The sequence below is a fragment of the Psammomys obesus genome, unplaced genomic scaffold (assembly GCF_907164565.1).
Source record: "Psammomys obesus unplaced genomic scaffold, mPsaObe1.curated_primary_1811, whole genome shotgun sequence".
Taxonomy (NCBI): domain Eukaryota; kingdom Metazoa; phylum Chordata; class Mammalia; order Rodentia; family Muridae; genus Psammomys; species Psammomys obesus.
The window spans coordinates 2,808,941-2,831,953 of NW_026592666.1; the positions used below are offsets into that span (position 1 = coordinate 2,808,941).

General features: G+C 40.0%; 1 protein-coding gene across 4 annotated transcripts in view; it reads right to left on the minus strand.

Moving 5' to 3' along the window:
* App (amyloid beta precursor protein) overlaps window positions 1-23,013 on the minus strand; it is a 231,916-nt gene that overhangs the window by 51,953 nt on the left and 156,950 nt on the right. For all 4 annotated transcript variants that reach the window (XM_055614811.1, XM_055614809.1, XM_055614808.1 and 1 more), the window contains 5 exons: window positions 19,590-19,723; window positions 14,695-14,769; window positions 14,147-14,305; window positions 2,869-2,997; window positions 1,336-1,435 (listed from right to left, as the gene is read on the minus strand). In XM_055614811.1, the coding sequence (XP_055470786.1) occupies window positions 1,336-1,435; window positions 2,869-2,997; window positions 14,147-14,305; window positions 14,695-14,769; window positions 19,590-19,723 (597 nt within the window). The remainder of the gene's footprint in view (window positions 1-1,335; window positions 1,436-2,868; window positions 2,998-14,146; window positions 14,306-14,694; window positions 14,770-19,589; window positions 19,724-23,013) is intronic.

Below are 23,013 nucleotides of genomic sequence, written 5' to 3' on the forward strand. Positions count from 1 at the left end.
AGAAAGAAAGAAAGAAAGAAAGAAAGAAAGAAAGAAAGAAAGAAAGATTCTCATTCTCTCTCTCTGTCTTTGGGATTTTAAGTTTCCTGGGCTGCCCCATTCTTGGGCATTTTGCAACACATAGGGATTTGAGTCACCATCTGTCTGACTCACTCGTGGGTAATGTTTAGAGTAGTGTATTGCCAAATTAGAAGTTCCATTAGGAACAAATTAGAAATCAGAAAGTGCCAACCATAATTAGTGGGTTTAAGTTTAGTAGCCCATTTTCCTCCTTTATAATGGCTTATAGTGTTATAGTTTGAGGATACTGTTAATGCTACCTTAAAATCAGTCACACAAGACAAGAGGCCTAAGCTAATTTAATACATACATCTAGACACTTTAACTTCAATTCAGTAAGATCATGAGTCTTTTATTTATTTATTTAGTCCCTTTGGAAAATTTCCTTCATTTATGTATATCTTATTTTATCTTTTTCTGGAGACAGGTTTCACTGTGTATCCTGGGCTGGCCTTGAACTCACTATACATCACCAGCTGGCCGAAGCAATTCCCGTTTCAGCCTCCCAAGTGCCACAACTACAGGTGTGCATTACTGTGTCCACCTATATAATAAGTTCTCAGCTTCTTATATGGAAAGCTTGTTACTGATTTCTGTCTTCCAATTACGATTGAAAAATGCAGTCACAAGAAACCCAAGAGTGAAAAATGAATAAAAAATGTGAACAGTTAATATACAGAACAGACTAAAATCTCTACTGTCCTTAATTATGAAGTAGTACAGTACAGTAAATATCTACCTACAAGATAGGATAAATTAGAATATAACCGTTGACATGTGATTCAATAATAAGTGGGTCATTGCTTCACGATCTTCTCTATACTGGTTACATTTGCAGACTCACAGGAACTGCAAGTTAATGGCATAGAGGGTGACAGTGCCTGCTGTGTAGGCAAGAGGACCCGAGCTTAAATCCTCAGCATCTATGAAAAAAGCATGTGCCCCTGTAATCTTAGCACGGTGAAGGGGCAGAGACAGGAAAATCACTGCGCTCGCTGGCCATCATCCAAGCTCTAGGTCCAGTAAGAGACTCTGTCTCAAGGGAATGAATGACAGCGGTCAAGCAGAACACCCTGATGCCTTCCCATGGTTCCCATGTGCACACTAAAGCATTTTCACACTCACTCACATACATGTGAACCCCCCAACCCACAAAATGTGCTGTTCAACTTGTAGGCACATGGACATGGGTGACTGGACACAGGAGACTCTCAACCCTCATTTGTATTGGGGGAAGGCCTATCTCATGCACAGTTCTCAAGACAGCTCACTCACCAACTTCATCTTGAATCTCCTCCGCCACGGCAGGGACATTGTAGAGCAGGGACAGAGACTGGTTCATGCGCTCATAGATCACACGAAGGTGTGTCATAACCTGTTAGAATGTGACAACTCTTGGTGAACAATCTCCGCTAGGGAAACAGTGACACCCCCCCCAACACACACACACATACACACACCCTGATAAAGCTGACCAGCATGGCTGGGACATGAAACTGAAGGGGCTTTTTCTTCTTTGTCTGCATCCTTTTATTCTCTAACTCACCAGCAGACTGCATGCTTGCCACATTCTATTTCCAAGGCCATATCCATCACCAGACTCCTAACATCCATGCTTTCTAAATATGCTATTTCCCCACATAAATAGCTCTGCAAGTTTTCTAATACATAGAAAGATTTTAATTTGATTGGATATTTTGTGAAGAATACGAATGCTTTTGGCTTTATTCTAGTCAAGGAAATATAAAATCTTAGATTTCTGAGGGTAGGCCTTGGTTTTTCAACCTCTGGGAATGAGAAAGCAGAAAACATTACAAAGCCTCATTTAGATTCCATTAAACCTAAACATTGCACTTACAATGGAGACTGTCATCTGGCAGAATTTGGCCGAGTAGATTATACAGCTTTCTGTTTATCACGTTATCCTTTCTTCCATTTTGGTGGCTTTATTCTGAATTTTTATTTATTTCTGTACATATGTACATATGTATGTGTATGATTATTTACATGTTTAGCTGAACATGTGCAAATGTGCATGTATGTGCATAGCGGCTGGGGGTTGACATTGAGATTCTTCCTCTAGTGTTCTGCACTGTGTTCACTGAGGAAGGGTCTCTCAGTTGGAATGAGAGCTCACTAAGACGGATATCCTAGCGAACCAGCTTGTTCCAGGGATCCCATCTAAGCTTTTCTGAGTGCTAGAATTACTCGTGGGCTGCCATAGCCTATGGCATCTGTTCCCACTATCTCAACTGAACCACTTCCTAGTCTTGGTGGCAAGCTTTAAATGATTAATGACTAGCTTAGTGGCTAGCTTTAAGTGATTAATGACTAGTTTTAAAAGTCTCAGCTGCTGTAGATATTTCAGGTTGGGAGGAGACTTAGAAAACGCCAAGGCACACATTATTAAAATGCTCTACCTTTTGTACAAGATTTATTTTTATTTATGGATATATGTATATGTGTTTGTGTGCACTCATAAATGTGCAGGAACTAATGGAAGCCAGAAGATGGCATCAGATCCCCTAGATGAGAGTTCTAGATGGTGGTGAAATGTGGGAGCTGTGCCCTCAATTCAAGTCCTCAGCAAGAATAGCAAGCACCTTTAACTGCTGAGGCATCTCTTTGCTCCCCAGTCCTTGAGACAGTATCTCCCTCATGTAGTCAGCTTTTTAAAGAACTCTTTCCACAGAGGCACAACAGCCCTACCATAGGTGCTCTGGAGGTAGCAAAACCTCTTCCCGTCAACGGAAGAAGCAATAACCATGGACTGTGCAAGCTGCAGATGATTCTCATGCCAGAGCTTACCTGAGACCGGATCTGAGCAGCTTTCTTGGGGTCCACCATGCGCACATGTTCAAAATGCTTTAGGGTATGCTGTCTGTCTTTCTGCTCAGCACGGACGTACTTCTTCAGCATGTTGAACACATGATGAGGCTGTGGGGGAAGCAGAAGAGTCTTAAACTTGCACAAAATATTCTGTCTTCCACTGGCATTTAGTCCAGGGGTTGTGTGATGTGTACTCCGCAAGTGAGCTTGTGGCTAATTCTCTTGCTTCTTCATTAACAGGTACTGAGACCATTCTTCCTTTCGATAAACTACATGGCTTTTCCAGTGTTTCCGACACTGTCCTAAAACAGCACTTTCTTTCTAAGTAGGTATATTCCGCCGTAGAAGGGAAACAATCTTTGGCTTTCCCAGCTTTTAGTAAGATCCTTCTATTTGCCCACTGAAATATTCACAGGGCGTTCATGAGATTACATTACCGTGTATGTGCACAGCCCCAAGACCAGAATTAACGCTTCACAAATAATCCCTTCATTAGTAACATACAGTGTTACAATAATCAAAATAAGAAAATAATAAGCAATTTAACTACTACTCAACTGTAGGGCAAGGAATACATGATACGCTCTATGGAACATTATCTTTTCCCAGTACAAAGGACATCATTAAACTGAAGTTATTTTACTTTGAAATTTAATTAAGTTCTTTTTAAGCCATCAGATTCTAATACTCTCAGCAACAATTAAGTTTCTTCTTAAGTGCTTCTGTTTTTTTTTTTTTTATTCTAATTGGTTCTACTTCATTTTATTCCAGTTTTACAGGAAAACATTTTTAAAGGATTTAATTTTTCTTTTGTCTCCAGAAATTCTACTGCTATTGATATCCTTATGATTTCATTATGATTTGCAAAGATACATTCTTCATTAAGACAAAACAAAACATCCCACAGCTCTGAAAGTTCATGTCAGAAATAGACTTGGAAATGTTTAGACAAACACAGTTATTTAAATAATGTGTCTTGGACACATTGAAAATGTGATGGTATAGAATTTATTACCAGAAACGATATGTGCTATTTAAGTGTATATGTATGCATGTATGTGTATATGTATGTGTGTATGTGATAATATATATGTGTGGTAAATGGGACGGTGGATTACAATGTTGTTTTTTTAATTAATTTATTTATTCACTTTACATCCTGATCTTAGTCCTCTCCATTCTCTCTTCCTATTCCCACCTTCCCACCCTCTTTCCCCATCGACCCCAGCTCATCAGATGGCATCAGAATGTCTGCATCCTCTTTTCTTGTTGCCTGGCAAGGCAATCCCACAGGCAGTGGTGGGGTATGTGTGATCAGAAAGCAGGCAACAGAGTGCATGTCAGAGAGAGCCCCTGCTCCCTTTACTAGGGTACCCAAATGAAGCCTGAGCTGCCCATCTGTTACATCTGTGTAGCTGGGAGCTTACGTCCAGCCCATGCATGGTCCTTGGTTGGTACCTCAGCCTCCCCAAGCCCCTTTGGGCCCTAGTTATTTGGCTGTGTTGATCTTCTTGCTATACTATATATTCAGTGTCTCTCTGATCCTCTTAACGTTGAGGCATTCTCCTGACAATTCTGGGTGGATTTGGTGCCCTTTCTCTCTGCTACCATGAGGTGCTGCGTGAAACTCAGCTGCTGCCTTCAGTGCACTGCACTACTTACGTTAGATCTCTCTCTCCACGTGACAGCCACAGGCCCAGATTAGGTGTCACTGTTCCTATCCATGGTGCCTGACCTGGAACTTGTGCTCTGAACTGCAAGCATGCCTGCTAGAGTTCATGGTGTGTTAGAACACAAACAAAACCGCACACACAAGCGAAACAAACTGCCCTCATCTGCTTGGCTTACTTCTTTATTCTAGGAGAAATCTGTGTCACCACAATCCCTGGGCAGACTGAAGCTCTAGCTTTTTTTCCTCTTTTTTTTTTTTTTAATTAATTGATTCGGTTTATATCTCGGTCATAAGATTCTCCCTCTTCTCCAACCAGTTCCACCCTCCCTCCTGCATATCCTTTACCCTTTTCTTCAGAATAGGGGAGCCCCGGAGCCCCACCCCCCATACCCAGACACCCAAGTTCATTTATTCACATGAGGACTGAGTTCCTCTTCCTCTGTTGTGGCCTTGTAGGGAAGTCTCACCAGGGGGAAGTGACCAAAAAGCAGGCAACATAGCCTATGTCACAGGTATCTCCCTCTCCCCTAACTATTGGGCCCACGAAAAGCCTAAGATTTCCATCAGATATATCTTCTTGGGGTCTGTGTGTTGTTTTATGTCTATCCTGTATTATGTGACTAAAATCTGCCAGTAAATATATATCACGTGTGTCTTTCTGGGTCTGCATTAGCTCCCCCAGGATGATCTTTTCTAGTTCCATCCATTTGCCTGTAAATTTCGTGATTTCCTTGTTTTTAATGGCTGAGTAGTACTCCATTGTGTAGATGTACCACAGTTTCTGTATCCATTCTTTGGCTGGGGGACACCCTACTTGAAGCACAGGTCTGAGTAGCATGTCAGCACCATTCTCCTTTCTACAGTGGCACGCAGCTGAATTTATGAGAGCATGTGCTTTTGTATTTTGGATATACTCAGACAGATAACTAAACCTATAAGCTAAACCTATAAGGCATATATTCAAAATGAGAGATATTTATACTAACTAAAAAAAAAATCTTTACACATCATAAATTAAAGGCTGATTACTCCTGAGTCAGAGCTGTTTTATCTCCATGGTTGTACAACCAAGGCATTCTATAACCTTGACTCTGCTGGCTTCTTGTTGAGTCACGTACAATTTCAAGGTTGAAGACAGAAGGATGACACTAACTGCATTTATCTTCGGTGTATCTCTCTGATGACTCTTAACGAGTTTTACATTGTCTATTTCATTTCTGTCTCTAGTAAAGATTCTTATGAAGTAAGTGCACTTTTTTCTTTTATGAATTTAGACAAGAAAAAAAAATACTTCAATTTCTAATATAAGACTTGCTTTTATCACAGTTTTTTTTATATTTTTTTATTCATCTATCCCCCAGGGGCTAGCCACCTAAAAATGATTCTCTAAGGCATTTTGTCTTGAAAGAATTGTCGCCAAAAAGGGACTGTTCCAGATGCTTCAGACTGGCCTTGGTCTTCTGTATTAAGCTAAAGTATCCTTTGGAGAATAGGGGAAGGTCATTTTCTATACTGAATACCTGCACATTCCTATCTTCTACTCTCAAGATAAATGGCATATACTCCCTTTGTTAATGTAACATTTATTAAAAAATGAACATTAAAAGCTCAGTTTTTACATCTTCACAATTCAGGAGGCAATGTCTTTCAGAGGGAGGGATTGGAGAGTGAGAGAGAAGGGAGAAAGAATTTGAGGGTTAAAGGTTTTTTTTGTTAGTTGACTAATGCTTGGTTTATCAATGAGGACTCAAGATATTGTGTCTTTGCTTGATTCTCACCTCCAACTCCTCCCAGCCCCTTCTTCTTTCCCTTACTCATCAATGCTTTAACATTTGTTGATTTTCTGTGGAAGACATTGTTTGACACACTTACAATTAGCAGCACATTCTAATCAACCGAGCTAGCTATCCGGCTAGCTGGAGAGATGTGCTTTGTCTGCGTGCAGAACCTCATCAAATCTTCATCCCACACTAGACACAGTGAGACTTTTTCTACCTCAGAAACAAGGCATGAGGAAGGGTCAAGTGGGCTGAAATGAATCAGGGCCACACTGGTCCATGTGTCGAAGCCACTCAGTGTTTGGGTAAGAGCTGTCTGCCTCCATGGCTCTGTATCATGGCCACTGTGTAAACTAGCCCCTGAATCTGACATGCTAGGTTTCTATCAAGCTGCAGGGAGGTTTGACAAAGCTGTAACTGGTGAAAGACTGTGTTCTGGAAGTTCACATCTGAGTTTCTAGTTCTTTACTCTCAGGGTCAGGTACAGATCTGACACAGACTGAATTTGGTATTGTAAACACATGCCTAAGAAGAAGGTTGATTTACAAATTACTAAGTAAATCCCAATGCTAGCTAATAAAACAATAACAATACAGTGAAACAAAAGCTTTTTAAGATTTATAGCGTATACCTGAAATCTTCCATTTAACATTTTCAGACAGTGATGGATGCAAGTATCTAAAGTTGTGGAAAAAAATGAAACCACGGCTAGGGAGAGATAATAAGTGCACGCTGGCTGCAGTTCTTTATAATAGTTGAGAAGATGTGGATTTAGATTACTGAATCTCATTTTTGGTCCTAGGCTCTTGGCAGGAGGTTATATCACTCTAAAGGCCTGAAGCAGGAAGGAGAAATAGAAATGTCCTCCGTCAATCTCATTAGAAGATTACTGGAAATTGATTCCAGGTATTAGTTACAAGTTAGGCTTTTGTGATATTCATGGGTTTTCTTACTGAATTCATCCTTATCTTCTGTTAAGTCTGATAATTAAAGAGCGAATATGTTCACATGTTTTCCAGCGCTTATCTCACTTAACACTGCTATTTCTTTGTGTGCTTCCGAAAGATATTCCTAACTTTCCCTGAAAATCCCCAGAGCCTGATACAGAGCAGCAGCACGCTAAGCAGCCAGGATCCCTGAGCAGCAAGAAGCCCCCCCAAGCCCTGCCCCTGAATATACCATGAGCCCCAGGGGACCAGAATGAGCTCTGACCTCATCCAGAGACTCTCATGAGCAATGCCTGGGGACATGTAATAATCCTGAAGACCTTAGTATGCCCCTAACTGCAGGGTTCTGCCTGCTTGCTCTGACCTTGCAATTGCAAGAACCATATTTAGAAATTTTAAAAGTGAAAATTAATTCCTATGTTGGAGAGCAGGCAGACAAACCACCTAAAACAGTATGTCTCCAGGCTTCAGAGATGACGGTGTGTTTAGATAAAGGAGAAAAACAAGCAACTTTCTCCACATTATTATATTTTCATTTGTGTGCAAAGAAAGCAGCTCTTCTTTGGCATATGATTCATGCTCATTTCCTTCAAAAAATGAAATGAAATGGACGACCGTCTTTACAGCTTTCAGCCACAATTCTCCAAGGCGGGCGTTGGTTATTTCTAGAGCTATATAATTAATCTTAGAATAACAAGCAATCATTGTTGTCCGGGGAACTTTATTTGATTATGCCAGGACAAAGATGAATTTGGTAAATTTTAATTAAAAAGAAGAAACATCCATGCAGGAATGGTAGGAAAAAAATGTCTGGTAGCTCTACTGTGTCTGTATATAGAACACAGAAGAAAATTCTCTTAAAGTAATTGTTGTTAATGAAAGCTAGCCTGACCACATTACTCATATTCAAAATGGAATTTTTCACAGACCAAGCAAAAATTCAGTGGCTCAGATATGTTCCTAATAAATAATTTAGTATTTTCTTGTTTTTACTTATAATTTTAAGCAGCCAAAGTCTTGAAATTTTCTCTATTTTTATATATGTGTGTGTGCATATACATATGTGCTTATATATTTTTATTTCAGTTTAGACAGTTTTACTATGTATTGAGAGTGCAATTTAGTTACACTGGCAATGGGTGGAGCCTAAAGTACATAGTTAAGAGTAAAGAAAACAGATCTGCCCCATTGGGACCAATTATATTCAGCCCTTTCTATCATCGCTATTGTTTGTGGGAGAGTCTTTATTCCATAACTGCATTGTTTCTGCAGCTGATGTGGCCCTTTCAATTTGCATTTCCTTCACCTTGGAATAACGCTCCTTTTAAAAAACAGCATTTAAAAATTAATTTCTGAAAAGATGAGGGATAAGCAGTATGGAAACAGACTAGATGGCATCCACAGTGAGAGCAAAGATGATAATTCACTGCAAGTAGGGCACATACACTGTGAAACAGGAACAAAGGTATGGTGCCTTCCTGTCTCCCATCATAGTTCCTGGCACAACGTTGCTGCTAATGAATGACTGTTAACTAAATTGACGAGGAACTCAGAGCCAAGTATAATTTCAGAAGTGTTTCCAGTTTGTAGACTATTCTTTGAACCTTATTTATGAAAGTGAGTATCTCTCAGATGAGAAAACTGGTCTCCCAACTTTCACAGACCACCCTGAAATTCTAAACCCACTCTATGTGTTTATCCAGTATTCCCTGGTTCTTTAAGAAGGTATTTTAAGGGCAATCATCCCAGAAAATACCTAGCATAGTTGAGATATATCCAAAGGCCAATTTCACTAATTTCAAAAGATAACCATGCATTGTCTTTATAACATGTTGATATCAGGTTGATAACTATAAGACAGAAGAAAATCATGACCTTTCCCTGTTTCAGATAATTTAATAAAATTCCCTACTTCTCAGATCTATTACATTTTCCATTTTTTTTTCTTTTATATCATTTCTCAATTTGGTATGACGGGGACTTGGAATAAAAGATCCACGTCACTAACAGTGAACAGGCTACTCATGTAAGAATACATGACTTTTCATTCACTCGCTTGCAAGGGTAGCACATTGCATGACTCATGAGTCCTGCTGCCATGTTCTACAGCTTCATGTTTGATCTGGAAATCTGGCCCCTTACCCTAACAGACACTTGTGCTTGAAGTCCTTTCCTGAAGGGAGTGAATACCAAGAGTGTCTGAAAGGCCTGGATACAATCCCACCAAGTAAAAAGCAAATGACTCACTGCACAGGGAGTCTAACCCTTGCAGAGCACGAGGGACTTCCTCAGAAAACCCTCTCCTGAGACGTTAAATTGCACCCTAGTGGTTTCCCCAGAAAAGAGTAACTTTCTCCTGTTTCTTTTTTTTTATAAAAACATATTTTGCTGTTTCATTTCTCAGATTTCAAAAAAATATGAAGCATATGATGTAAACTGTATAGAACACTTGTGCGCTGGCTTAAAGACACACTCGAGAGAGTTATACCTCCATCCTTGTGATGGCTCCCAATGGAGTTTGTTTTTCCATTGTGTCATCAACATTCTAAACACATTCTCAATGCTACAAGAGAAACCTGGGGGGGGGGGGACCCAGCAAAACGAAGGCAAACAAAAATAAACCAACAAGACAGATAAAAACCAACCGGGGAAACTTATACTGCAACCCCTTTTTAGTTCAGATGATAAAGATGCGTTACACGGAAGATTCTGCAGAACCAGGCTTTCTTGCATAGTTTACATGGCTAGAACAAAACTATTGCATGTGGTCAAGGAGTTACTTTCCAGGAAGTCATTGCCCCTTGGTTCCTCTTTAACTAAGAAGCAAATCTTCCCAACTGGGACAGTGCCCAAAGCCTTCTTGTGTTCCACACTAACTCTCTTTCCCCCCCAGGAAGGAAGATATCTTTGTGCTCCACGGTTTTGTCTCTACCTTAAGTGAATCCTTCTGGTTTTGAATTATAGCCAATTAAAGCTTAAAAAAAAAGTTAATTGCAAGGGGTTGAAAATGTAACCCCAATTTGCAAACTGGTAAGGAAGAATTCCTTTATTAAGTAACTTGTTCCTAGTTACAGATTAAACACATGTATTTATTATATAACACCAGAAACTGTAGAAAACAGGCTCTTTGCAATCCTTTCACACAAACCAGTGACCTTTGTCAAACACCTTCACTTTATACTGAAATTTAGCACTTGCTCCCCTACTCTGTGATTCATGCTTTCAGCTAAATGTTAGCTGTTCAGATGCTGGGGCATAGCTAACCTCTTCCAATCTCAGAGAACAGGAAGGCCAGGACTGATCTGGACTACTGCAACTTCAAGCCTGTCTTCATCAAGCCAAACAAACCAAAGATGCTCTCATGGATAAACAGGCTTGGTAACACAACCCAGAAGGCAGAGCCCACAGAATGAGGATGCATTAGTAAACAAAAGATGTTTGAAAGCAACACAGACCCCAGAAAAGGTTTGCCAAGTGGTCTCATCAACCAACAAATGCCAACTGTGACAATTTCTTGACTTTTTCCAGGGTGATTTACAACAATCTGTTTTAATTTTGCACATTCACATTTGAGATCCTGTGTTTTTTCTTCTAACATCCTCTAATGAACCAACAACTCAAGGCTGAATGCATTTATGCTACTTTTAATTGTATCTCCTCTTTTTTCTACACCTACACTATTTTGAAACAATTGGGGATTCTTTTTTTTTTTTTTTAATGAAAACCACTTATAAAACAAAACTAAAGACTCCTTAGAATCTAGTTATAACTGAGGAGTTTACCTTAAGTGAAGAAATAAATAAATAAAATGTGTGTTAAATTTAATTAAAAGAATGGAGCCCCGGAAATGTTTTTGAGATTGTGGTGTGTGTGTGTGTGTGTGTGTGTGTGTGTGCACAGACGCACGTGTGTGCATACACACATTCTCATGAGTTCTTACCAACCTCCTGCTGTCTATGTCAGACTCTGGTTACAATCTGCAAGTGAGTAATCATGTCTCCTTTCAATTGTGTGCTACACATTTTTCTTAAATACCTAGACACTTGTAATTTCATAGTAAGCTTTTCGTTTTAATAGATTAAAGAAAAGCAGCGTTAGCATAGAAATAGGTCACAGAGCACCACAACACTGCAGCTGTGGACAGCTGTCCTCAGAGACCTTCTGCATGGAAGGAAGTGACGATGTGGCACCACTTTGGGGGGAACGTGGGGACGAATACATTTTCAGAGACACGTAGAAGCTTCCGTACTTTCCAACCTATTGGAATTAATTAAAAATAGGATGCATATGTGCTTATGGTCACATACTTCCTACTGGTCTTGAGGAAGATCTGTCTAGGAAGCTTGGCAGACATTCAGAGTAAGATTAGACTATTTTAACATAGAAGAAAATAAAGCCCTTCTGATTTTACCATTGTGTTCAGATAGTCAATGCTATACTTAAATCTTATTTCTAAAAACCTCTATGTTATTCTGGCCCTGTGCTTGTTATAAGCAACAACCAAAAAAAAAAAAAAAAAAACAAAAAAAAAGGTTTCTTCACAGATCGAATTACAAGAGTTAGTGGAAACTCTTGATCTATGTCTTTTAAGAGAGGTGCACAAAAGCAATCAAGAAGAGATTTAGAATCTTCCAACACTCTTCAAAGTACAGAGCTAAGTGCAGAGGCTGAGTCAAATTTTAAATTTTAAATAATACTCAGAATTGATAACTTTATACATAGGAGGTTCTGCCCCAAGATTCAGGCCTGTGTATCTAGCCTTATCTTTTATTAAAAAGGAGAGATGTGTACATTTCAGAGTTAAGAAATTTAACAGGCATTTTCAGATCAATCAACAGCAAATCTGATTTTTTTTGACAGTGAAACAAATTCACTTTAAAATACTGCTATCAAAAACATGCCATGATCAAAAGGTCCATAGTAAGCACCACTGTGAGCTATCTAAAATGATCCCTGCTGATGAGCCATGCAGCTTTGGCAGACACCCTGCCTGCCATTGCCTTTCCTGTGATGCCGAGTCTCAGCTGAAAGACTTTGAAAGGATCCCATTCAATTCTCATCCTATTTTTAGCTTTAACCTCCCTAAGCAAAGATCTTACTACAGAGACTGGACTTTCAGCAGGATCATTTCACAGTGTGTCTCCTGTGAAGGCTCTGTCTCAAAATCCGCCAAGCAGCTCTCCTAGCAAATGTTCGCACAACTCTCCTCTCCAAAGCATGTTCTCTAAAGAAAGAGTAACCAAGGACTTTGTCATCTGCAGAGTGATATCACCAGAATCTTACCAAGTACCACTTGGGAAAAGACAGAGGTTGCAAGCAGAAGATGAAATGCTAATATGGGTAGTATGTTTTGAAAAGCTCTTTGTTCAGGGAGGAAGTATGGTCCAGAGAGAAGACACTGCAGTGGGCAACCGACTCAGAGCTTTCTCTCTCCACTACCAATGGTGTCACCCTGAACCAGGCACCCCGCCCCCTGAGATCACAGTGATGCCATCAGTACAAAAGAGTCAGCGCCAGCTTGCATACCTGGAGGACTTCCAGGAGCTCCTTAATACAGAAAGAAAAACCAAAGTGGTGAGGAAAATCAGCACAAGTGGATGTTGTTTAGTTACATAACACGGACAGATTTCCACCTCTGGCCAAGATCTATCAAGAGGATCGAGATTTCACCCTCCTGGCAGAGAAAAGGTATAGATGGAATAAGTAAGATAAGCAATCTCTGCAAGGTAAGGAGCATGGACCGCAGAGAAAGAGCAGACACACAAGATGAGGTCCTAAAATTGTCAGCTTCCACAACCCCCGAGTTTCCCAGACTGTGTAGGTAGGGAATCTAGGCAGTGGACTCCAAGAAGGCAGGAGTCACTAGAGCCCCAGTTAGCTGGGCTTGCAGGACCAAGTGCTCTGCAAGGGACTTGTAGCAGGTCCTTTGATCCTCCTGACTGCATGCTGGTGTAAGAAACTGAGGCTAGGAGTAAAAAGTACCCCATAGGATTAGAGGTAACAGTGCCTGCAGTCCCACAGAGACAGGAATTACTTGTTCATGGCAGTCCATTTAGAAACTCAGGATTCATGGCAGACTAGTCAAAGTGATCCTGATGGAAAATGGGAATAACAAGCTATATGCAGAAAATGGATCCACTCCACCTAAATCTAAAAATAAAATACAAGAGGGATAAACTGCTTCCAGGTAAACTAGCCACATTTAAACCAAAGTCTGAATAAATTTATAGTTATACAAAAGTATCTAGCACCCAACAATATAAAGTTTATATTGTATAATAGGCAATAAAAATATACCATAAACATTCTCCGTTGGAAATAACAAGCATCATCATTAAAGTAGGGGGGAAAAATCACCTGGACCAAGAATTCTATACCCAGCCAAAATATCTTCCAAAACAATGGTAAAATTAAGGTATTTTCAAGCATAAAAAAACCCACTAGCTTATACACATTCTAACCAAAAGAACCCAAACCTAATCCTGCATGCACTTGAACACATTAAGGAAGTCCTTTGGGCAGAAGAAAAATGGTACATGGTAAATATGCAAAGAGAGACGATGAGAAATCAAGACTACATTAGGTAGAGGTGTTACAGTTTCTTATTCCATAAAAAAGATTAAAATGATAGCTTAAAGAAAAATATCAATGCTTCATGGAAAATTATATAAAGGCAATAGCCAAAAGAGAGAGGGAAGCCCAACATTGACCTATGACCCTGTGTCTTTAAGACACACTGTACGTATATCACATCTATAAATAAAGTGCTTATGGCTAGCTTCTTTTGTGTGGCCTCCACCCCCAGGGTCTCAACACACTACTGATGCTGTGACCTGAAGCAAGAGCTCAATGTGACTTACCCTTGGAGGCACTGCCTGCAGGGCGGTGATGTAATTCTCGAGGGCTAGGCGGCGGCGGTCATTGAGCATGGCTTCAACTCTGGCCATGTGTGTCTCTACAAGCTGCTGTCTCTCGTTGGCTGCTTCCTGTTCCAGAGATTCCACTTTTTCCTGGAAATGCTGACATGAAAAACACACAGAACATATTTGTTAGTGTAATTATTAATAGAGAGATAGTCTCTTGCAGACTGGTTTTAGTTCTAAATTTCTAATATCACTTGAATCTTCCAAGGGACTGCAGTAACTGAGAATTTCAGCCTCTCAAAAGATGTATCATTAATGAAAAGAAGATTGCAAGCACCAGTATAAATTTAAGGTGATTAATTCTAATTTGAAATATTTGTGAGGAAATGTAAGGAAGCAACTTATTACTGAGACAAGGAGTGAGAATGATCCAAGTTCATGCAAATATGAACACAGGGGCTTCCAGCATTCTGGTAGCCTGCAGGTCCTTGATGAGTGAGGGTGGATATGTCCTTTCTCATGTGGAGATGGGGGTTGGGTGGTACCTGGATGACAGCCTTCTTGTCGGCTTTGGGCAAGTTCTTGGCTTGACGTTCTGCCTCTTCCCATTCTCTCATGACCTATGAAGATGACAAAAAGACTTTTTTTAAACACAGATTTAACTGGATGGATTATATTATACAATGTCTTCTATTAAAAACACACCACATGGCTATCCCTATGTGAGTAACATTTGTCCTACAAGAATATAAATAATTTATGCCGCAGTATGGTGAATATAAATGTCCACGTTTATTTCATCCTCTTGAAACAAGGTTGGTTCACCTTTTCGTTTTCCTTGAGAAATAGCTGAAAGTCATTTTAGCTGATGTGAGTAAATACTGATTATTCATAAAAGGCGTATGCTATCTGAACAAGGTCTGCCATCAATAAACTAAACACACTGGTTTTAATCTTTTATGACATCAAGTCAAAACATTTCAAATGGTGTATTTCAGGTACGTGTGTGTGCGGACTCGGAATACAATGCCACAAAGGAGAAATGATGCAGAAAGGACAGGATACTTGTCTGAAGTCCTAAGGTCCATCCTTAGCACATATCAAAAGTAGACTCTTGCTCAGTAACCTGCATCAAGAATAGCAAAGATTACTCCAAATCTACCAGCAAGGAAATTCCAGGAAAGTGTGCATTATAATCTTCTGAAGGTGGCAAGAGGTAAGACAGTAATTGAGTAAGCAGGCTGTGTGATGTGTCATGACATTTTCCTGCTTGACGTCCACCTAGAGGTCCCCAAGAAACTCTCACTCACTGATCAGAATATAGTGTCTATAGCTGTGTGTTGCTGAATGAAAATGCAGGTTAGTTTCTCATGGTCCGTGGCTGCCCTTTCTTTTTTTGGTGTATTGTCTGTGAAGTGAGTTTAAGTGTGAAGTGAGCTTAATGAAGGAAGATGAAATAAGCAAAAAACCAGTTGCTTACAAGGCATGTACTTGTGGACTTTTTATATATTTTTCGAAATTGCAAAGAGAACAAAGCTTACAAAGTCATGGCCAATCAGCACGAGGGTTGTTTTTTTTTTTTTTTTAAGTTAATTTTTTGAGAACAAGATACAGGGACAAAGTACAAACTTTGTACTTTGTGCTTGTGTGTTTCTATTAGTTAATAAAAGGCAGTGGCGGACAAAGGGGATATTGAAGACACTCTTTGCTTTATAGATGAGATAAGCCTGGGAAGAAAAATGTTTCAATTTCCTGTATGGAGAAAATGCTCTTGGGGTAGCCGTGTTCTTATGAGAATTCCTCAGGCAAGAAATCTCGAAATTAGTTTGAGATAGAAACCAAATGCTTTAATGGGGAGTGAAAACCTATTCCATTTATTATGTATATGCCTTGTTATCATCTCATCCTGGACATCCAGAACCTGGACTGCCCTCTTGAAACTGCAGACCCACGAAACAACTACGATTTACCTAGCTAATGTTTTGAAAATATGTATTACAATATAATTGAACACAAATATTGATTTTTCAGAACAATTTAACAGTATCTTCTACTCTCACCAAATCCATGACCTACACCACCACTTTAGGAATACAAACAGACACACAGTGGGTGAAAGATTCCCCCTTCACTAGTGGCTTTCACTGGGGTACACTCACAATAGATAACATTGCTCAATTAAGTGCTCTACCAAATCTGTCTGAGTTAACTGATTCTTCCCAACAGGCCCTGTTATTGTAACGGCCACTCTCACTCTACAGACAAGTTTGAGAAAGCTATGAGAGAGACAAGTGGACAAGGAATGATGATAGACCAAGTAGCCTACTGGTTTATTGTATAATATTACATCAACAAAAGTGTCATCACAGAGTGGGACATCTATCTACCAGGAAAGTACCAGTAGCTGTCCCTAAGATGCCCCTGAATATATTAAAAAACAAAACAAAACAAAACAAAACAAAACCCTCAGCATCAAGGTGAATTTTCATTTTGAAGGACTTCCTTCTACATGCACACTAAAACAACTAAATACAATACGTAAATGAGTGTGCTGAATAATCTTGCTTGTCAACTTGACAGGATTTTAGGATCACCATGGAAACAAGTCCCTGGGAATGACAGTGGGGGTTGCTTCTGGATTGGGCTAATTGAGGTGAGGACATTCTCCCTTGCTGTGACTGGGGATTCTGGACTGAAGGAAAAGGAGAAAAGGAGCATGCACTCCGCTTTCTTTCTGCAGATTCGAGCAAGGTGGCTCGCTGCCTCAAGCTCCTGATGCCCGCCCCGATTATCGTGTCACTATGGACTCGTAAGCTGCAGGAAATCCTCCTTTCTTGAGTTGCTTTTGTCAGGCTGTTTTCACCATAACAAGAAATAACTAATACAGTCATAAAAGAGCTTTTAGGTTTTTTTTTTTTTTTTTTTTTTTTTTTTTTTTTTTTTTTTTTTTTTTTGTGTGTGTGTGTGTGTGTGTGTGTATGTGTATGTGTTTATTTATATCTGCCACATGCTAGCCGCATTGCAGCCAAGATCTTCAGATTGCTAGGTTGTGGTCCTCATTAACATCAATAAAAATATCTTCCCTAACCCTCTGTATTTATAACAGAAATAGATGAAGTCTGTTATTTTACATGCTAACCCCAAAATTAATTAAAACTTACAATAAAGGCAATGCTAGAAAGTCCCACAAGTGAAAACTTGAAATCCTCTGGACCTGATATTCAGGGCTGTACTGTGTATCTCTGTCCAACAGTTTTTCACTGTGTGCAGACAGATATCAATCCCATCAGGAATTATGGCTCTTCAGCGTCCAGGCTATGTCACACAGAGCGAGGCAGACAGGCTCAAAATAAAAACGTCCCAGAATTCAGAAGCAAAGATTATGAAGATAAAAGCCAGGGAGCCTCACGAACCCACCAGACAGCATTCTCTGATCTAGGATGTTCACAGCTAAGTCATCTTACATCTGTGGTGAGAAGGAGAAAATCTCCCAGAAATATATGCACTAAGTCCTGGATTAACTAGCTATGCTCACTAGGGTTCTCACTTCTCCTACATAGTATCTAAGAAGCCAACAGTGTACTTGAAACTAGTTTCCTTAATTGCATAAAATACCTCAGATACAGAGAAAAAAAATTCCATGGGTCTTAAAAAATATTTAAAAAATAGAAGGATTTGCTGTGTTTAAGAATGAAATACAAGGTTGATATATCTTATATAATTTTATACAGACTGAAAGGAGTTAGAATGTAGTAGAACAGAGGATATGAGTATAAAAAACACCAATACATAAATTATTATACCAAGCTTTAGAATCAAATAAAATGTAAGAACTGCTTGCCTCAATTCAAAAATTATAGGAAGACGAGCAGGAAGATGTTTTTGAAATAAACCAAGGTCAAGTACAAAGTGAGCCCCAGATGAGGGGAGCCGCTTCTGGCTGCAGACAAGTCAGGCCAGCAGATGAATGGGGCAGGGGGCATTGACACAAGGCTGGGCCCACGGTGCGGTGGCAGGCACTGAAAACATCACACTGGCTCTCTGTGTTTATTGCACTTTCTGCAGACTTCTGGGCAATTCATATACACAGCACTGTTATTTTTTAAGGATCACAGGGAAGCCTCTGAAAACTTCAGAAAATGAGATCAATTTTGAGTTTAAGGGAGGGAATTATAGTAAATCCCGCTGAGTCTTCCCACGCCTTCTTAAATGACCTTTCTAGTAAATAATGTGAAAGATCCTGATTTTCAGATTGATTGATTTTAGTCAATGCTGTTCCATTCAGCTGGCTTCCCAGCTCAACACACTTTTAGGTTTTCCTTGCAGGCAACTGTTAGAATGTGGATTATAGTTTGTGGCCCGAATTACTGTGGTCTAATGTGGCCATACAATCCTTTTTTCTTAATGTTATAACTGCAGAATAGAATATTAGAGCTAGTCATCTTTCAAGACACAGCAACCGTGTCCTGCTTTTTGACATTCATTGTTTAAAATAAGGATTTTCCTGATATTCCAGTACAGTGAAGCCAACAGCTGAGGAGATGAGTTCCATGGTGAGGATAGCGAGTGGGTCATGATTCTGCAGTACCCAGGGACTGCTCCAGGGTCACTCAGGCAGAACACTGATGGGGGCACTGAGTGAAGTCTTAGAGGGCATGTAAGAAGAAGGAGGAGTGAAGGTAAGCGGGCTTACGAATGACTAAGTTTGGGTCAGCCGGGTAGTTCCAGGGCATGTGAGTTTCCGTACGGGATGGTGCTGGGTTCAGGTTGAACAGAGCAAGTAGGTAGTGACTGGGACACAAAAGCAGGTAAAGGAGTTAGCTGGGATTTGGTCCAAGGGAGCCGGCACAGTGTAAGGTTATGGGTGTTCTTCTTCCCATCCCACACGCTTCTTGGGAAACAGCTTATATCACTGGGCTGGAACTGTCCAAGCTGACTAGACTGGCTGGCCAGTAAGCCCCAGGGACCTATCCATCTCTGCCTCCACAGCACCGGGTTACGAGCACATGCCACCAGGTCTGGCTTTTGTGTTCTGGGAACCAAATGCAGATCCTCGTACTCAGCAGGTAACAGTAAATAGTGTATTGATAGAGCTATATCTTTCCATTCTTTAAATAAACCTTACCATGCACATTTAGAGTATATAGCCTACTATGGGATATACATAGAAGTTTACCACAGCATACCAGTTAACAGCTATCACCTCACCGTCTCCCCAGAGTACTTTTCCTTAACAGAGAGACACAATTTAATCTGTGCTTCAAAATCCTCCTGTACTTGCCTTTATTTGGTAACACTGGGTATGTGAGGAAATCCTACAATCCGTGTCCTCAGGGTAAACATTTAAATTAAACTTTATGTCTAATGATCCAGCTGAGCCATAGGCAAGCCCAGATCTTTCTTTACACAAAGCAACAGAAGATGGGAGAATCCACTATACCTGAGACATCCTCTCCCGGTGCTTAGCTTCTAGCCGCTCTTTGGCTTTCTGGAAATGGGCGTGTTCGTTCTCATCACCAGGTGTCTCCAGGTACTTGTCAACAGCATCAGGGGTGCTTGCTGCTGTTGTAGGAACTAGAAAGGAGAAGGGAAGGCAAGTTGAGAAGAGAAACGGAATGCCCAGTCTTTGTAAGAGAGCCAATCATTTGTCAGGACAGAGAATTCTATAAGGAAGCACACAAAAGATGCCAGTGATGTCTAAAGAAGCACCCAGAGACATTTCACCATGCCTAGGGCATGTTTCACCTCTTCAATGTGTTGGGAAAAAAAGTACATTAAAACTACAGCATTTAAAATGTCTTGCATAGACAACCTTTCCTAGAGTAGTCATCGCTTAATATGACCATGTTTTATCAAATCCTCATGCTCTGCTTGGTTATTTTGTAATCTTGAAAGCAAAATAATGGTATCATCAGTATCATGTTATAATTCCTGTAGAAACCAATAAAATCTGAAAATAAGGCTGTTGCAAAATTAAGGCGTCTCAGCAAAATGGGAACTCAGCACATTGTGTTTTAGACAGCTTAATTACAAAGCCACCGTTCATGATAGAATTTGAAGCACAATGGGAAGAAATATAAACATTAATAAGTACTGTTTAGAAACCACAAAAGGACAGTCAATCTTCACATATTTGGCAATAATCTATAATGCTTCACATTGTTTGTTAAAAAGACAGTGATTTCTATTTTCAATTCATTACCACCAAGCAGTATCTGAATTTGTAGCATCTGCTGTGATGTTATATGGCAACAAGGTACTCATAAAACTGAAGAGTGAACTATAGAACAAAAATGTCCTAACTCACAAATGAGTAGTGACCAGCAAGAGTTGAAAGTATTTTAAGAGTGTTAAGATGGACAGAGAAGAGAGACAATTTTAAAGAGGAGCATGGCTTCCCCACAAACATGAAATGAAATGACATCACCATCTTCAAATTCAACCACTGTTTCTTTTCACATATCTCATCAAATTCCTGGAGTAAAAGGCTCTGGATACAATATCCCCAAGAGTAACTGAATGTCACAGCTAAGTCGTATGAGAGTAGGACCTTGTATACATATTTGGGAAAATGACTGGAATTAGAATCAAAGGTTTAACCACATTAAGAGAAACCAGAATTTATTTTGCTAAATAAGAGAAACATGCATTCTGATTTCCTTTCCTTTGGTCATCAGTTTACCATGATTAAAAACAAAACAAAACAAAACAAGTCCACCACTGAGATGTCTGTCCAGGTGGGGCATCCAAGCAGAAGGGAGGAGGTAAAGGCTTATTTTTGGAACCTCAAAGAGCTGTCCCCACCCAGCTGATAAAAAAAGGGAACATGGAAAAACATACTAAAATCTATACTCCTAAAGAAGTTAAACAACAAGGAAGATCCTAGAGAAGATGCCCAATCCTCATTCAGAAGGACAAATGCGATAGACGTTGGAAACAGGAAAAGACAGGGAATAGGACAGGAGCCTACTACAGACGGCCTCTGAAAGACTCTACTGATTGAGGTTTCGAGGCAGAGGCTGAGACTCAGAGCCAAACTTTGGGCTGAGGACATAGAATTTTATGAAAGAAGGGGGAGATAGAAAGAACTGGAGGGACAGGAGCTCCAAAAGGGGACCAATGAGCCAAAAAACTTGAGCTCTGGGAGCCCTGCAGAGACTGATACTCCAACCAAGAACAATGCATGGAGAGGACCTAAAACCCTGGCTCAGATGTAACTCATAGACTCAGAATCCATATGGGGTTCCTAGTAAGAGGAGTAGGGGCTTTCTCTGACATGAACTCAGTGGTTGGCTCTATGTTCACCTCCCCCTGGGAGGTGCAGCCTTGCCAGGCCACAGAGAAAGACAATGCAACCAGTCCTGATGAGACCTGATAGACTAAGGTCATACAGAAGAGGAGGAGGACCTCCCCTATCAGTGGACTAGGGGAGGGGCATAGGGTGAGAAGAGGGAAGGGAGGGTGGGAGTGGGAGGAGAAGAGGGAAGGGCCACAGCAGGGATACAAATTGACTAAATTGTAATAAATGATAATAATAATAAAAAGGAACATTTGTCCAATGGGAAGAAGGAAGGAAGGTACATGTGTGATCAGGCCCAGCTGGATGTGACCCCTAGACCAACCATGTTTTTACACCAGCTGGTACCTAGGGCAAGCGTAACTTCAGCAGTCTGAAATCCAGGATATTTATCATAGTGGTGACATTATGTCTTGTTTGCATCCTTCAATTAAGCGTCAGTCACATGGGATACCCCATGCATACTAGTGCCTTTACTGCCTCCTTTTGTTTTGTCTTGTGGTTATCTTTTATGCTAGCCTTGGAAAAATCAGATATGTTTATTTCTACTTCACTGAAAATAAATTAGAACATAAGACTGTGCAATGTCATTTACAGGAAAAGCAACATAAATTCTTCTAAAAAATATTAAACTTATGTATAGCCCATATTAACCACTGAAGTAAGTAAAATATGTGGTTTCTTAGCCCGAATGAGTGAAAAACTATTTGCAATTTTAAACACTGTCCGTAAAAGAAAAGATACCAAAGACAAATGTGTTTGCTTTGCACAACCTTGAGCAAATCAATATACACATGTTTCTTAACCACCTTATCAAACCTTGCTTCCCATGAATCTAATCATTTTTTTTCCCTCTTACTGGCAGACTGAAAATGAGCAGCTACAGTAAAAGCCAGTAAAGAAATAGCATCAGGCTGCGGTGACCAAGCAGAGTGTTTTGCACTTCATACAGTGGAAATTCTCTGATGCAAACCGCCATCTGCTGTATATACAGTCAGAGTTCAGTTCATCTTAGAAAAACATACTCTGATTAGTCTAAATTGAAATGTAGGCCTGCAATAATGAGAATAAAATAATAACCAGGAAATAAGCATGTGAGATATGTTTAACAATGGCAAGGTTGTTTCAAATATATTTCTTATAGCACATTAAAAAATCAACACATTACTTTATTACCATTTATTCTGCGTCATCAAGATATATTTCTATGCTAGTTAATTTGTCAATTTGAGTGAGCTACAGGGTACCCGAGTCATTTTGGGGTGTGTATGTGTGTTTCTGTATAAAATTAGTGACTGGATCGGAGGTTCTCAGTTGACTGAGCTTCTCTGAGAGAATCTGAAAATAACACAAAGATAAATTAAGGAGGTATTTGTGTTTCTGGATTCTTGCCTGCTTGACCTGGGATGCTGGTCTTTGGCCTTTGGACTGGAACACGCTGATTCCCATGGCTTTGCCCAGTCATGACCTTACCCATGAGTCAATCATGTATGTAATCATCAGTCTCCACAAACACCACAGAAGTTAGTTCCTCAAAAGTCTGATTGTATATATATATGTGTGTGTG